The sequence below is a fragment of the Acromyrmex echinatior genome, chromosome 2 (assembly GCF_024713525.1).
Source record: "Acromyrmex echinatior isolate Ae372 chromosome 2, ASM2471352v2, whole genome shotgun sequence".
In the NCBI taxonomy this organism is placed as follows: domain Eukaryota; kingdom Metazoa; phylum Arthropoda; class Insecta; order Hymenoptera; family Formicidae; genus Acromyrmex; species Acromyrmex echinatior.
In genome coordinates, this window is record NC_141853.1 from 11,672,365 (window position 1) to 11,690,222 (window position 17,858).

The 17,858-nt window shown below is 41.5% G+C and overlaps 1 protein-coding gene across 4 annotated transcripts in view; it reads left to right on the plus strand.

The window, feature by feature from the left end:
- Positions 1 to 17,858, plus strand: part of LOC105146830 (protein PALS1) — a 71,006-nt gene that overhangs the window by 34,459 nt on the left and 18,689 nt on the right. The window contains exon 1 of one of the 4 annotated variants that reach the window (XM_087402577.1): positions 5,390 to 13,247. The exons of the other annotated variants lie outside the window; for them this stretch is intronic. Within the exon in view, the coding sequence (XP_087258703.1) occupies positions 13,222 to 13,247 (26 nt within the window). The 5' untranslated portion in view covers positions 5,390 to 13,221. Of the gene's footprint in view, positions 1 to 5,389; positions 13,248 to 17,858 lie in introns of those variants that run through there. 4 annotated transcript variants of the gene reach the window in all.

Sequence of the window (17,858 nt, forward strand, 5' to 3'; positions counted from 1 at the left end):
CGAAATTATCACTCGTAAAGCCATTACATTCATCAAAATCATCTCTAGCTCTACCGTATTATTACGGTGCACGTATACATATATCTGACGTGTAAGCAAGGTATCACCTTTCCATGCCCGAATTCAATTTTCGCTTTGCAACGCATGCTTGCGACTTAACAACTTGAAATCGCTTGCACAACATTGCTGAAACATCGCAAGAAATATCCGGTCCAAAGTTCAGCGATTCTTTTGAAAGACGGAAACACAAGTATGTAAGAGCGCGGATAAAAAGCTGTACGAGTTGCGAATAATAGCCTGTGGTCGTTGACAGGAACGGTCGTTAATCAAGCCGATTAATTGAGCACCGCGGAACCGGCTGCGCGGATACCTCGCTGTGGAAAACGGTACTTAAATACTGCATAGCTTACCGATCCTCGAGTATAACGAGGCACCCAACAACGAGGATATCTGGGAAATGGAGCATTTCGTTGGTGCATCGCGTTTCCTCTACCGCTGTAGCGAGCGCGATGATGATAGCGCGAGATCAACATCGTGTACAGTCGTCGCGTACAATTGCTGTAATAACGCCGTAGGGTAATGTCAGACCGAGCGACCCGTCGTTGTTTACGTTGTCGGCCTTTTTACGTTTCAGGACAAATTTTAATTAATTTTACGCGTAACACGAGATCGGCTCTATTGCGAAATGGATCCGAGAGCCCTCTCTCTTTCCCTTTTTATTTAATTAGTGAGAGATGTGAAGCGGCGAAATCGAGTCTTCCGCTTTAATGAGAATTTTGAGCTATTTGCAAATTAACGTTAGAAGTATCAACCTTTCTTTCTCGCTAAAAGGGCCAAGCGAATAAATTACTATGAAAGTAAAAAAGAGATGAAAAACTAAATATTTTTCATCAGTAGTTCATGAAGAACATAATTATAAAAAAATCATTCCAGATTTTGTACGCGAGAAGTATAATATTAATCTAAAAAAAATAGAAGCAGTCAATAATGTTCGCTCGGTATCTTGAATTAAATAGAGAAGAAAATTTTGATGTTCAATCAAAATAAGAACAAAGAAGCCAGTTAGAGATGAAACGGAATTTTATACGATATATTGATAATTTTTTCCCCACGAGAGAAGTATATCGCGAAAATACATACGTATACATTTAAAATTCCAAATTATTATAATAAAATTAATCATGGTTATCTTCGTGAATTCATAATTAAATTATTTTCTAAGTAGATATTTATAATAAAGTTATTTTTTGTACGTGCGTGAAAAATATTTGAAAAATCTACGCCAATCAATCATCGAACCGATTTCAATTTCACCTGTGGCGCCTTTTGGCAATGGTCTTCTTCCGCGCGAATCGAGGTTAAACATTTTTGTCTTTATATAGTCTGTTCACATCGGCATGAGAGCCACTGACCTCACTGCCAAGGTTGGGACCACAGCACTAATTGAAAGTTCATTATAGTGTCTATACTGTTCCTTGGCATAAACTCAAATCCAATCAACAACGCGCATATACGGTACATCGATGTGTAATTGCTCAAACACATTCCAGTAATGAATTCCGTGTTCCACTTAGTTCCGGCTATTGCTCTTGCTATTTCACTAATTCAGCCGCGTCGCCCGCTGTCCACAGAAAGTAGTGGAATATCAAGTTTGTCCTGTATTATATGCGGAAATTGCAATCAGCTCATCGCAACCGCATGAAATCCGGATAAACCCCCTTCGCACTTTCGAATCTCGCGTCTCGTCTCGGTTCTAGGAACGTAGTTAACGGAGTTAATCAAACGATGCGCCGACATGTTAATAGGAATGTAGCGGTGGTTATTCGCGGAGAATAACACTCGGTATTTGACAATTAATACAATTTTCTATACGGAATAATATTTTGCGCTGTACTGCATTTCCCTAAAGAATTTTTAAGATATTAATTGGATTTCCTAGGGTTTTATAAAGATTTATTTTATGAAGTCTGTTAGGTATTCCGCAAAGAGAATTATAATTGATAATAAAGGTGATGTAGTTAGTTTAAGAAGATTAATGCGCTCCACAAAGGACAATGAAGTTATAAATAACGAGTGCCGTATCAAGTTATAATAACGAAGTTGATGAATGCGAATGTTATTATCGCAATGAGATTTGATCTGCTGTAGCAAAAATTCTTCGCGCGTTTTCAGTACGCAATCAACTTTAAATATAGTAACATTCACAAACTTCACGGTATTTATTATAGTGCAAGTTCGCCATACTTCTACAGAAGTTATAACTTTGCAAATTTGATCAAAAATAATTTTGATTACAAACTTTCCAGCTGTTTTTTTTTTTCTATTGCAATATCTACACAAATAAAATATGATGAAAATTATAAAACTGAGTTTCACAAAGGAATTTAGTAAACTATCTCTTTACATTGTTAAAAGTAATAAATTTTCTCTCTTCACTCGCAACTATCTGAAAGCTTCCCAGGAGCAAGTATAATAAGCGTTGTGGAAAAAAAAATTATTTATTTTCGACGCGACGCGAAGCGATTTTCATTCCGGTGCAGTTTCTCGCGTTGCATCTCGAAGGCTAGCTCGAGGTGCGCCTTGGAATTTAAGTTTCGTCTGCATTTCTCGTGGCGACGACCTTCACAATGGGAAGCGTCAGGGGAAAAGCCGGGGTCTCCGGCAGGAGGATTACCTGCTGCTCGTACCCGATTCCATTGTCGACTCGAGTCGACCGGCTCCCCCCTTGCCTAAACTTTCTCAAGAATTTCGTGCTGCACGCACCGCATCGTGCGTAGCGTCCGATACGCATCGCCGTAATCGTTAACTACGGTTGAACGTGTTTGGGCTCCGCCAACTCCTCCACAACTACCTCTGCTGTAGGTAGGGTGGGTCCAACTCCACCGACAAGGGCGCACCTGCGTTTCCTGTCGTTCGGCATGAATCGTGGACGCGCACCTGACGCACCGGAAAAGACTCGTCGTTGACGCGAGAAACAACTCACTGGCCCATTTCTTCCCCATTTTCTATGAAACAAAAATGCTGATTCGCACAAATGACGAGACGTCCGAAAGGACGTGGCACCTCGAAAGGGAGGGGAAACGAGGTGTCCAGATCGGGAAGGCTAATCGGAAAAAAATAAATTTTCCATGTTTTTCTCTCCGTTCATTTTGTTTACCAATAAGGTGTTTGTTTTTCCTCGCCATTTACTCGTACCGTCGCCGAAGCGTTGCTCGAAAACACGGCGGTTGAACGGACGAACTCTTGCACAAGAATCGTTATTTTAATTCCCGCGATGTTTATGAGCGTATACGGAACGCAGATAGAAAAACGACATATTCCCTCGGGAATGCTAGAGGGATGATTCAACGTACAAAGTACTTTCACGAGAAAGTTGGCTCTTGTGCGTTACACTTCTTGTTGTGAGAAAGTAGATTTCATGACGGCGGAATCGAGCGATTTTTCACCCGCTCGATCAAAAAGCGAATGCTCGCGCGAGAACGTTTTATCATTTTCATCATCAAAAGGACCTTAATTACCACCGAGAGACATCTCTGAGGGACAGCTTTGAATCGCTTCATCATTCCTTGGATCCGTCGCGTATAACTGCGCGTCACGTCATCACCTGGCGCGTAATCGCATCTCGTGCTTTGTGGGACGCGAGGAATACTGCGCTAGAATTACCAGCAGATCAATGAGTTTTTAGGTCAAGGATCGGATATAGTTAGCCTATTCTATTACGGTGACGGGGGTGGGTTTCTCGCGAGACGTTCGCGGCGTTCGGTAACTGGATTCCTCGCGATTACCACGTTTCTCGCGGTTCGAAAATTCCCTGCGTATCTTGTCAATTACATGGTTAACACCAAATTCTCTCCGAAGTTCCATGGTACGTATACTTGCTCCGAAGATATTTTCGCGCTGAACACGATCGTCGTTGACAGAATTTGCGTGGCACGTCAACAACAAATTTTGAGCAAATTAGGAATGAATAAGCCAAAATCGTCATTTGGATGAAAAGATGGAAAAAGAAAAAATTATTTTCGTTTATCGTACCGTGTTATTAATCATCGGTTACAGACAATACAAACCTGAGTAATCCCGCCGACGTGTCTACCTGCGTCACGGATTCGATTTCCGCACTAAATACCTGACGTCACGTTGCGATATCCCGTGACGTTGTGGCGACGCCAACTAATGGATGCGTCACGTAAGAAGATTGTATTGGACAAGGAACGTGAAGCCGACACATCCTCGACGTTCGTCGTGAAAAGGTGTTGCGTGCGCGCCGCAGAGAAAAGGACGGTCTCTCTTTCTCTTTCTTGTTGACCGTCTCCTTTATTTGCTGCAAGTGACTCATCGAAGGGGTTGTCTATCGCGTACATAATCGAGCATATGTTAACTCCCAGGGGTGCCTCCTCCTCCCCTCTTCCTCTATACCGTATGCACGCGTATATTCAGCTCGAAACCTCAGGTGCAAACGCACACGCACACGCACGCTTCTGTGTTACGTGCCGAGTTGACACGCACTTGGTATAAATAGATAATATGCCTGAGACCTGAACGTCGAATACGATAGCATTGGTAACGAAAATATTCAATTCGTTGAGTCGCTCGATAGTCGGGAAATCGAGCACATATCTGAAATATTCTACATTAATTTTCATTAAAAATACATGATTTTTCTATCATTATAATGAAATATTTAGTAAAGTACGATATATAGTTTAAAATGAAAGCTGATCAATTAATGTCTTTTCCTACCAATGTGGATTAACTTTAATCTCGATTTAATTTACTCTTTATCTTTTTATTTCAATTTAGAAAAAGATAAAGAATAAATTATATATCGAGATTAAAATTAATCTACACTGATGAAAATAAACATTAATCGATCATAAGTTTTAATTCTTCGAAAAAGATAAAGCGCGTAGATTAAAATCGAGATTAAAGTTAATCTATATTGCGGAAATGCACGTAAGTCGACTGCAATTGTTAAATACTTTCTCTCCCAATTTCTACCTTCTTCCATCGGTTTTCCAGTTAATATTGAATTCTACTATAATATCCTTTGATTAACGTAAGCAGGGATAATCGTGAAGGGAAAGATTGAAGATCCCCGCCTAGTCAAATCATTTATTTAAGGCAAGATGGGAAGTCCCCGTTCCTCTAAATAGTGCCGTCTCTCCAAGGATTAAACGAGGCGATAAATCCAGACGTCGCGCATTTATGTATGAAACAATTGGGTGGAGTGCTGCTCTGAAATTCGTCCCTCTCTCTCTCCCTTTCGTTCCTCAGCCGACGCATTATCACGCGTTCGTCGCGCGTATGCGCACGGAATCGCACCTTACATACGTACGGAATACACGTACACGTACGTACGCGGCGAACGTGGCGACCCGTTCAAGATAAGCTCTCGATATCAAGCGTCGACACCGATAAGCCACATTCCAGGCACCAGTTCTCGCGCATGGCGCCCGTCGTCACCGTGTCAAGAATTTCGCGCCTGTCCATCCCGCGTATGTATATCTATACACGCGACAGGTCGACTTTTATCCGCGTGATACGTTCAACTCGTGCGTTATCGATAAAATTTTCGATAGATCCGATCTCATTCGTCCGACCGTTGATCGGCGGACGCGGCGTGGATCGGCGACCATGGCGATGTGGATCGACCTAAACCGAGCGTGTGACCCGTGCAAAGCATGCTGGGCATGCCTCGCTCCGCGGCTCCGAGTTTCCATTCTTTGCAGGTAAAACGACGACGCACGACGACGGGAGAGGAATTCGCGTGATCGCGAATAATTAAACTCGTCGCTCTTGGACGAGACAGTCGAAGGGAAGGAATTCATCTCTCTCTCTCTCTCTCTCTCTCTCTCTCGCGAGAACAACGTTCGTTTCTGTCGATCGATCGTGTCGATACGTGTCGATTTCACGTCGTAATACTGGAATTAATGGGATAGCTTTACGACGAGCTCTCTCTACGTTCTCTTACATATTTTCTAATTTTACTCACGTTTGATCAATACGCCGCCAATATGTATATCCGTTTTCGCTTCGTTTTGCGCTCTCGGCGCTCACGGAAGCACCGCGTTTTTTCGCGCGAAATATATGATTCATACAATTTCTCGCGTATACGATAGTCACGCGCGTGGATTTTTATTAAAGTCGAACGCTTCGTTGAAGTTGGATGTTAGATCGGCAATGGATATCCGAGCTGGTATTAATATCACACTCGCACTTTCGTATCTCGACGACGATATCTCGTGTGTAAGCACACCCGCCTTGACAGATCGCGATGTTTGCGAGCGCGATAAATTTTCGCGTATTAGTCGGTTTAATTAAAGTGTCGTCCGCGTTGTATGCGCGCATCGGTTGCATTTTCATGGCGTTGCCGCCAGTAACTGTATATCTGCTAATATCCCTTCGTAGATTAAGTGAGATTATTCAAAACGCCGCACCGATGAGCATAGGTGGGCCGTTTTATCCGTCCCATCTCCTCTAGAGATATTATTATAACATCGTACGTTTAGACTTGCCAGACAAGGGCGAATTGTTTCACGATTTTTTACCTGTACCTCTTTCTCAAAGAAACGCTGGTAACTGAAAGCGTCTCCTCCAAGTACTTTGCGGCCGGAAAAATCTCGAGTAACATTCTTTGTACATTCCTTCCTAAATTCGTGCTTTCCGAGCGTTATGGATCTTTAGTGAGGACGGTCAGAATAGTCGGATATTAAATGGAACTGTTTGCGCCGGAAAACTGAACGTGCTCTCTACAAAGCGGTCTAACGTTACCGTATACGTCCCTTTGAAACGCGCGTTTTACGTTAATAAAATAAAACATTAATAACGCAATGAAACACGAAGATGAAGCTTTAAAGAGAATCTTTCAGAAGGAACTATTACATAATATTACTTAATGTTATACGAAAGTTTAGAGAAACGAAGTTATCCTGAATCACTCTGTACATGAGTCGATACGCTGATTCTCTGGATCAGCCAACCGTAAAACCATCAAAGGATACTTCGCTGTAATATCGCGAATTAAAGCTCGGTCCATATTGAGAATCATCAGGAGATTAAAGTACATCAGATCTAATACATATATGGCAATTATCACGGTCGGCTTTTAAATTTATGCGATAAAATTATATTAAGGTTCTTCAATGAACTTTACACGCGCCTAAAATGCATAACAGCTGACCGTTAATACCAGATACGTGATACGAGGGATTAATAGGTAAATTAATCACATGAATCGTCTCGTGGAGACATTAATAGACCCCAAGTACACGGTTCGAATTCAGTGAAACAGTCGTATCAGAATTTTCGGCGTTCGTTTCTTACAGGACCACCTACGAGAGTGCAGAGCTAGCGACCGCCGGTTCTGCTACGCCTACTATTACCGAGAATTTCGGGTCCCAGCGACAAGCTACTTGAGACGAGAAGATATTAGGCACGGATTAGAGAATTCCGTAGCCACGCACAGGACTTCTGGACGGACGAATTCCCAACGCGAATCTGGTTTCACTCAAGGAACGTGCGCGACAAGAGGGGACCATTGTCCTTCGAACGCTCATAAAGTACTCGATCGGATCCCGTAACTCGGGAGTTTTTCGGCGATCGGTGCACACATGTTGCCATTAGGATACGTAGCGTACGTCTCGAAATTTTCGAAACAGCCATCGGAAGAGCGCGGTGTAGAATTCGCTTCTCGGCCCGCCGACAAAACGCCACGCCTTTGTCGGGGGTCTCTTCCCGACTTCAAAAATCGACACGCCACGTCCACTGTAAAGCGACGAGTCGCGCGACGCGTAACGCGGTTTGTAAAAGCGTATCATACTGCCTGTTATAAAGAGCGTATCCAGGTACTCTTTCCGTGCCAAGGTAAAAGTCAATTCGGTATTGCGATCGACACGCGCGCTCGGGTTCGTCGACCGAACCCGGGAGATCGGTAGGCAAACAGTATCGATAGGGTGAGTTAAACTCTCAGACGGGTATACGAATATGCTGCTGACTGTCAACACTGTCTGACAATGTCTATAGATCGATTGATATGATTAAACTACATGTTGACCGAGACACCGTTTCAATTAAACAAGAAATATTTGATTTAGAAGATTTTATTCAAGTATACTTTATTCGAAAAGTTTGCAATTTTAATTGCAAATTGACTTTAACGGATAATGAAAATGATTAGAGCCAGAGCTTGAATGTTATTTTTTGTTAACATGTAACTATCAATGATTTCATAATTAGTAAGATATTACTGATGGTATAACTTTAGATATTTTTGTATATAGAGTAGCAAATTATTAACAATGTTGGATTTTGCAGTACAATAGAAAATTTACTGAAATTTACTGCACGGGGATGCAAATTGCGTACCTTTTTTTTAACGGATACGTCTGTTATTAAGAGCTGACTAAACTACAGGTAGATTCTTTTGAACATGATGTCTTCTGAGAAAGCACAATAGGAATATTCAGGATCCAAATAATAGCGGTATGTTTCGACTATACCACATCGAATTCAATCATCTCCTTCTCTCTCTTTTCTCTTCGTAGGGGCTATGCTCTTTTGTCTTATGCAAACCACATTGCACTGGCATGCAACGTATGCTTTTTGGCTTTCGAGATTGGAAAGAGGCCAAGAAAGAGCATATAAAAAGGAATAATGAGTGTGACAATGTGACTGAAGTACGTAAGAAAAGAAACTCTATCATTAATTCTGACACAGACTGTGGTAAAGCAACCCAAACAAAAGGAGGTAATAATACAATCTACTCGGTTATGATGGTTCGATAGACAAATGTCCGAGTGATAAAGAAAGATGCCTTTTACCTCATCATCTTCTTGCTTCTTTCTGAGAGATATTACAGCTATTCTTGAATCTCTATGAATAAATGAGTAACATTTACTTTGCGAATAAAGACATACCTTGTCTTAAGAAAACGAGCCGAGAACTTTAGCATTTCCGCATATTTTGGTACACATTCTAGATCTGCCAAGCCACTTTTTTATTCACGGATGCTTTAACCGATTTGGAAGCCAATTTTTCTGAATCAATCATAAGGATCAATAAAACTTTAAATAATTAAAAATATATTTTTGTGGTATAAATTTTTTAAGTAAGAGATGCAATTATTGAATTTGCCTTTATTGAATTTTTCTAGTACATTTAAGTTTAATAAATTCATAATTTAAAAGTTAAATGACGATATATATTAAATATGAAAAAATTAAAAATACAACAGATGATTTCCTTCGATATTTCGTTAAATAAAAATTCGATTCCAAATTGGTTGAAGGATTTATGCATACAAGGCAGAATTTGCTAGAGATGTAGGACATTCTCTTGAACGCCAACCTGACGATTAATCAATCAAATGAATCGTCGAATTATTGACCTGCATGTGGCAGATACTGCCGGATGATGATCGTGCTGTTTACACGATCTGTTTCCTTGTTCCGAAAGTATTGAATTTCTTGGTTAAACAATTATGTAATTCAGTCTAGCATATCACGATTGTAATCGATCGTCTTCCCGTGTTCTGTCCTACAAATTACTTTTCAAATGACTTTTCAACGAACGTGGTTCGGATCAATAAGCACACATGCAGGTGGACGTAATGGAAGTTTTAGCACAGTTGATAAATATTTCTGTGATCGAAATTAATCGAAATGCACGTTCGGCATTAACAAACAATTCGAGTGATGAGATTGCGCAATGATCAGGGGAAGGCGGATACACGTATTCTGTTTCATTTGACATACATTCACAGATTGGACAAAGCCAGGGATTCCTCTCCTCCGCGCGGAATAAAATTACAGACGAAAATCTGCACACAATATCAAGGTGTCTCACGATACCACTCGGTATCCTGTATCCGATGGTCGAGTGCCTCATCCATTTGCCTCGATCACAAGTACGGCACTTAACGCCGCTATATATCCATGCCGCTCCTATTGAAATGTTATATTTCACGTATATCGATTTGTTACAAAAGTTGTGTCAAAAGTGAGAACGTAGAATTTTATTCGAAGCTCAGTATATATCCGAGTAAAACTTGTTACTATTATTACAATTGAATATACGATTTGCAACAACAAACTGTCTTTAACGAATCATTCTTGAGAACGACTTTGAATTTCCGAAAATTATTTGATCGCGCGACAGGATTGATTTTTAATCAGATATACTACTTAAAAACGTGTCTCTTTGTATCTTGAAAGTCATCGAGTTCACCTTATACCGATCTCACTGCTACTTGCGACACCATCGCACCTTTTTCTCGCGCGGGAGACGCCTCGGGCGTAGAATGTTCAGGAAGCAAGGTCAGATTGATAATCGTGAGAAAGATGAAAACGATCGTCGGATCAGCTGAGAATCGAAATACCACACGAATGCGAAACGATCATGGCAAATGCGCTTGTGTATACACATATATATATATATATATCTATATATACACACACATATACATTACCGCGTGGTATGTGCGTGGAAATGCGTGCGTGCGCGTTCACGCACACTTTTACTCCGCGTGTGAGTCGCGCAAAGTGGTAGCGGAGACGGAGATGGGGGAAGAGGAAAGAGCGAGAGACTTCAATGCTGGGACCATGTGATCGCCATGGCGGTAAAGAGTGGTCTTGGGATCTCAGATTAAGCGAGTACCCAGCGGACGAGAGAGAGAGAGAGAGAGAGAGAGAGAGAGAAGTGAGAAAGAAAGAGATGAAGAGACTGTGAGAGGAGAGATCCAAATTCGTCCGGACGAAAGACAGCCGAGGATGACGCTTTACTAAGACGGGCAAAGATCCAGAGACAGGAATGCAGGCCGAGATGGAGAAGGAGGGATAAAGCGATGAGAGGAACGGAGTAAGAGGACGACGAGAGCCGAAAATGGAAAAAGAACGGAGCACGTCTGCGAAAGAAAGATAGAAGATTATGGAAGAGAGGAGGGGAGGGGAGGAGGTTGGCGAAAGCGAGAAGAGAGATTCAAATGTTATACAAGATAGAAAGAGACATTCGTGGTTGAACTGATGAACAGTTGGAGAGGAGGGAGAAGAAAAGTGGACAGAGTGGGAGCGAGGTAAGGCAGGAACGCGCAGCTGGGAAGGTGAGCGTTGGGGAGATGGTTGGAGGAGAAGAAGGGGGTACATTGGAGAAGGAAAGAGACAATATGTATATGTACAAGAGAGCGCGCGAGAGAGAGAGAGAGAGAGAGAGAGAGAGAGAGGAGGGATAAAAGAGGAGAGAACTGAACAGGTAGAAGAGAGAGAGAGAGAGAGAGAGAGGGGGAAAAAAGAGAAAGATAGACAAAGAAGGAACACGAGAAGGGGACACCGGCTGGCTTGGCTCTCTCGGGGTAAAGCGAAGCCAACAAACTCACGTCAGTCCAAAGCCGGAGGGACGTCCGTCCTCCTCGTGCGTTCTCCATATTCCATTTATTCTGCCACGACACATCCTCTTTCCTCCCGCCAAGAACCGTGAACACATCCACGAGGCCCTCCCCCCGGATCTCAATCTGGTGAACGCGCGGGAGGGGATGCAAGTCCACAGTTTCGCTGTTTCGCGCTGTTTCGCGGCGCGACGTTGAAGGTCGAGGAAAACGCTGAAGAAGACTGACGACTCGTCCCCAGAGCGGGATTCCAGCGAATTGTCGCGTTGTGACCAAGACGTATTTCGTGGAAAACCTACCGATCGGCTGTTATCAGTAACGGTTACACAAGTTATCGAGCCGATTGTCGACGTCGGGTCGGGGTTGGAGCGGTACATGTTGAGCGGGGCGTGAATCAGGCGTAATTAAAGCGGTTAACGGAGTCTGGAATATCTCTCCGCCGAAGCGGTGCGGTGGGCCAAAACCGGTACGAGCGTTCTCCATGCGATATAGTGCGCGCCGCCGCCGCCGTATCGCCGTCGCCGCCGCCGCCGCTGCCGCCGCCGCCACCAACTCCTCCCTCGTCGCGTACAGCCTTCGGAAGGTGCATACACCTCCTCCGTTGAGTTGCCGGTCGCAGCTCCGTACGTTGCGGCGTCGTCGTCCGTCCGTCGCGTCGCGTCGCGTCGCGTGACCGTATACGCGCTATACGCGCTATACGCGCTATACGCGCTATACGCGCTATACGCGCTCGGGCACCAACCATATAACCAGTGGTGTGTCGGTGTCGGTGTCGGTGTTTGTGTATCTGTATTCTCTTTCTCTCTTTCACTCTTTCTTCCTGTGTTTCTCAGTGCACACTGCGCGCGTATACAGGTGGAATGTGCCACCGTGCGCGCGTCACACGGATGTACACTGACGCGTAAAGTCAGTGAGGGTCGTCGGGCGAGATAAGGTCGAGCTGTGCGAGGTGTAAAGTGATCCACGAAGAGGATTCTCGCAAGGGAAAGAGGACGTGCGGGGAGGAAACTCCGGGAAAAGTCTCAGTGTTTATGTACGGGGTGACATATAAATTTTGTAAATAGTACATGTGAATGTCTCTGAGGAATGAATGGAAAACCAAAGAATCTGGATCAATAAGGATTTTATAAAAAAAAAAAATCAAAGGTCCAGAAAATTCTAAGGGACAAGGTATTCGAATCGACAGACTCGCGTAGGCGTAAGAACGAGCATGAAGATACTTCATTGTCGGAATGTTTAAGCATCAAGGAAAGGAAAAGATGGAAGAAAGTTAGTAGAAAAGAAGACACAAAAGTATACGAAGAATTTCGTTCTTCGCAAAGAGATAGGCGTAAATATTTAATGGCATTGTGATCGGTGAGATATGAAGCGACGGGTAAGAGGAAGTGGAAGATCGTGTACGGAATGTAGAAGCGTTTCTCGAAGGTCGGATTAAGACTAGAACATTCATAAGATTCCACACAGGCCTCGCCTCCTTCTATTCAATTAAAATTGAATAAAAGAAACCATCTAAAAGATCAAGAAAAAAGTTCAATTAAAAAAGGTACTAAAATCAAACTAATATTAGAAAATATTAGAGGAAATGTATAAAATATATCGTATGAAAAAAGGATAGAAAAAAATCATCGAAACAAGATAAAGATCAATTGGAAAAGCACAGACAGGAAGGAATGACGAATGTTTAGTGTTGATTCACGGGGATTGTAAGAAAAGAACGGTCGAAGAATTTGGGAAAAACCGGAAGGTTTCGGCGCTGTGAGGAGCGCGCATTAAGATTCTTCGTCCGTATGCAGCTTCATCGCGAGTCGCGCGAGCGAAGGACGAGCCGTTGAGAGGTCCACGCCATGAGAATCCTCAAAACGCTACACTGGTAGGTTCCACTCTAACGGATATAACGCACGTCTTCGCAATAATTCGTCTTCGCAATAATTCTACGCGCGATTGAGAATCTCGCCGCGAGCGATTTAATAGAGATCGAAGCCCCCGGGCGAGATGTAACACACGAATGGAAAAGGCATTTTACACCTGCGACTTTTCGTTCGAGAATTCGTCATTCTCACCGCAGTTGAAACAAAAAAATAACAAACGTAAAAAAAGTTTTTCAAATTCCCCTCTGCCCCTCTTTTTTGCCTTTCCCCTTTCTTTTTTTTCTTGTTTTCTTGTATCGATGTGTCACGGAAAGCTGATAAAAGAAAAAACTAAAGTCACATTCGTGTCATGGGAGATGACAATTGGAAAAGGAATTTCATTGTTTCCTTCCATCCCATGACTCGTTACTTTCACCAGAATTTAAGAAAATATCTTTTTATTTTTGTACGTTTTACGGTAAATAATATGAATAGTTTGGAATTTTGTACGGGCAAATTCTTTTGTGGCTATTGTACGCCTGTGTGTGTAAATATATTGACAGAGATTCGTGACAGAACAATGAAAATTGAAAATTGAAAATACCGAATTTTTGAATGGCAAAGAATTATTTTGGGATACATATTGTTAAAGTGAAGTTTTCTAATTTTTGCAAATGATAATTCTCGTATTATTGTCTCCATTGAAATCGATTTTGCTTTAAAATACAGCGTATGTGTATTTGAATGCTTGAAAAGAAAAAAAAAAAAGAAAAAACGACTTTAATGAGAGAAAATCCGACTTTTCAGTTCGTGAAACCGTACTCTTGAATTTCTACAGTGCACTTGTACAAAGCACCTTGCAGGTAGACACATTTTCTAACACGTGCTGCACACGTTTCAGTGCTGATGTAGAATTTAGGTGCACGATGACACAATTTTAACACGTTCGATACACTTCCGGATGCACCATGCATGAAATATCGGCAGGTAATAAATTCCGACAAAAACTCATCGATACTTTCCGGTTCGAGTACTGCCAAACTATCGCCTGATATCCATCATAAATCTTCTCCGCGAATTGTCGTTCCATTATTCCGAGCCAGTTCGTGCATAACTGAAAACAGTTTTCACGTACATATGTCTGGAATGTTGTAACTTTATATACACCGATACAGTTAGCGGTACAATTAGCGCACAACAAGTCGTATTATTCGAAGGAATAATCGCGACATGGTACGAGCATTTTGTCGCGCGAAACGCGAACAGTCGTGCATAAGCGACTCGTAGAACATTATCCGACTGTTACAATTTTACGAAGATCACTTCCGCTTGATATCGCGATCGTCATCCTTACGTGTTGTAAGTTGCGCCTCGTATGCAATTACAGAGCGTAGCATTTAATTATCTACGAAGAAGTATACATAAAAATACGCGTTAATAGGAAGCTGTGCTAATCACACTTGCGTGCTTAATTTCGAGATGACTTAAACATTTTCGTCATGACAAGTGAATTATGCTGCATAGCGCGAAGCGAAAAATAAATTTGCATTTGCAGCTCTTAATTAAAGATGCCTGTTTGAAGGGAAGGAGAAGAGGTGTAGAGAGAGGTAATAGATCTGGGTTTCGTGCATAGAATATTCCATAGGGAACGAACTCTAACACGATGTAAATATAATGTATTAAGTCTCGGTGGGATATAGCTACTTGATAATTTAATAGCAACCTACTTGTTATCAAGTGCCAATTATTGTTCAGTACACTCGGAAGATCTCGCAGTAATAACTGTGCGTTATTACCTCAATTAAGAGACATAAATACCAACGTGTGTGATTGCCTATCGGATTGCCAATAATTTGCCCACAGATACAAAGACGCGTTTAAATCCCTTTAGAAGTCTTGCATTTTATTTTCGGCACTGCTTAAAATTCGAAAATCCGCAATTGTCTCTGAATTTGTCGTTTTAAAACCGTATTTACAATCGTAAAACCATATTACCGACAACTACAATTGTATCTACAAGTAATGTAATGCTCTGCGACTGATGACTAGTTATCTCTAATTTTTTTCTTAGAAACAGATGACGATGCATCCGACTTTAAAGCTTAAGATTTCATCGCGTCATGTGTATAACACAATCTCTTTCTTCTCATCCTTACGTAGTTAGTTCCTTTGTTCAAGAAAACGAGTGTAAAAGATAAAGAGTATTTGAGAAATGAAATTTGGAATGCGCATAAATTGCAGTGCCTTTGAATAAAATTTGGGATAAACGTGCGTAGACGTGAGTTAAATGATATATTCGTGGCAGGTTCGGTGGAATCACGCTAGGGAATATCTGTGCTCGACTCTGAGAACATCAAACGCGAATTCTCACGTGGAATTCGAAACAAGGGGAGATCACGTGTTTCCGTTCCTGACTGCAGCCCTGCTTACCTGCCCGCCTCCACAGGTATCGTTAAGCCAGGGACGGATATACTGAATTGTATATTACGATTAGTCTGCACGAAGCAGCGGTTATCTTCTTCTTCTAGTTGTTTAAGGAGTTGTCTTTTTCATTCTCGTTATACGTAAGATATATTTTGCAATTTAAATAAAATATTATAAATATGGTGTAAGTAGAAGATTATTTATATTTTGATTAACACATATTTGATAATGAAGAACAGATCGTTTCTCAGTCGAATTTTTCAAATCGAATTTTTCGGTACAACAATGTAATAAGAGTATATATAAATATTGGATTTAACTGACAATGAGCTTATAAGTTTGAATAAAAATCCAATTTAATTTACTTTGCTCGCGGTAACTCAAAACTTTATCAGGCCTTAATCTGGCTGTTAACTGCAAGCCGTAATATCGAATAGCGCATCCGTGAAACGAGCTTTGTTCTTTTCATAGATGAATTTATTTACAACGAAGGATTTGCACCTTTTCAATTTTTACTCGATTTTCTCTCATTATATTTACATTTTTTTTCAAATGTCATAAACCCAAAGATAAAGTAAACGAATTATTTCCTTTTCTTCTTTATATTTAGGCATATCTAAATAGAATCTTCGTGGAATCAAGACACACGCTGGTGATTTTCCTGCGTCAAAACTCTTCCGTCGTTTCGTATCTCATACAAAACTTTTATGCGAAAACGCAAAATACTCGGTAGGAATTTAAGTCACGCAAAGCAATCGTGTAACGTATTCATCGCATTACATAATCGACCGCGGATTTCGCACGCGATTACGAGAATAATTGTTCGGGCCTTGAGCACGCCTCGATCTCTTTTCGTTAAACATGGGTAGTTACACGCGTTGTAATTTAGCAACTTGATTTCCGCGAATAAACGACGGCGACGCCGCCCGACGAGCGGCCGTAATTGTCGATAAGCGTCGTTACAAAAATAAATTGGATCTCTATTGGGCGTGGAGATCAATATTTCTGGCTTTTCGCGACCTTAAAGGTCGCGACGTTTAACTATCGCGACTCCGTCGCGTTTCACGTGGAGTTGATGCGGTAAAAGTTCGAATTCCTAATATCGATGGCCATTCATCGCAACACGCGTGAGCAAAATGTTGTTCGTCTCTGAATCTCGGTGAATCATAATCGATGACACTATTCTCCTGTATACCATTATTAGGCGACTCGTAACGATCGTTTCGTGCATTCGCGCGATTTTGCCGCGTAATGACATTACTGACGACACGACACTGAAAAGTAGAGCGCGTCGGTGAGAAAACGATGACATGATAAAAATGCAGACATGAATGGGGAAATTAATTGAAAAGGCAAGAATAACTTTTCGCAGGAGTCACGATTTGTGTAAGGACTTCGATACCATCGTCACAAGCGTGATTAGACTTGCATTCCTTTCGCGAGTATCCGTTTTGTTAGGACACGTGATACTTTCACTCGTATATCTTGCATGTCGCAAATTTTTCGGCCGCAATTACCGTAAATTAGCATTGTTCATAAGCGCGAGGAGACTTGCTCCGTGAAAAACGATAAATTCTCGAATTCAATCTCTGCATTATTTTACGTAAAAAGGGAAGGACGAGAAAATTCATTCGACCGAAAAATCTGTCGTAAAGAATCTTCTTGTGTAACATTGTAAATAGTTAAATAGAAATTTAGAATTTAATTCGGTAACTTTCGAAAAAAAAAGCGAAAAAAAAAATAAAATCTCCCTTTAATAAAATCTCCTTAGTGAGAATTCTGTCTTTGTTTCCGTTTTGAAAATTCGAATGGATGGCGGAAAAGGTACATCACATTTTATAAGGATTTAATTACGGGCTGTATTATTATTTTCGATTGCATCATATAGATATTATCGATATAATGCTGCTATATACCTTTTATGAGTCAATTTAGCTTTTAGTTAATTCACGGATGAAAGCCCACGCTGCAAGTTAGATTATTATCGTTATCATCAATTTACCTTATAGCCGATCATCTCAAATTACTATAAATGCAGTACAACATTTTCATCGCTTTTGATCGTTTCGCTCGATTCACGTCGTGCGTAGCACAGGACGCACTTGATGCGCGCGAAAATTCGCACTTGAGCGATCTTCGTGCCAATTGTTATTATTACGAATAAAGCAAAAAAAAATGTTCCCATGTTCCTGATAGGATTATCGATCCCT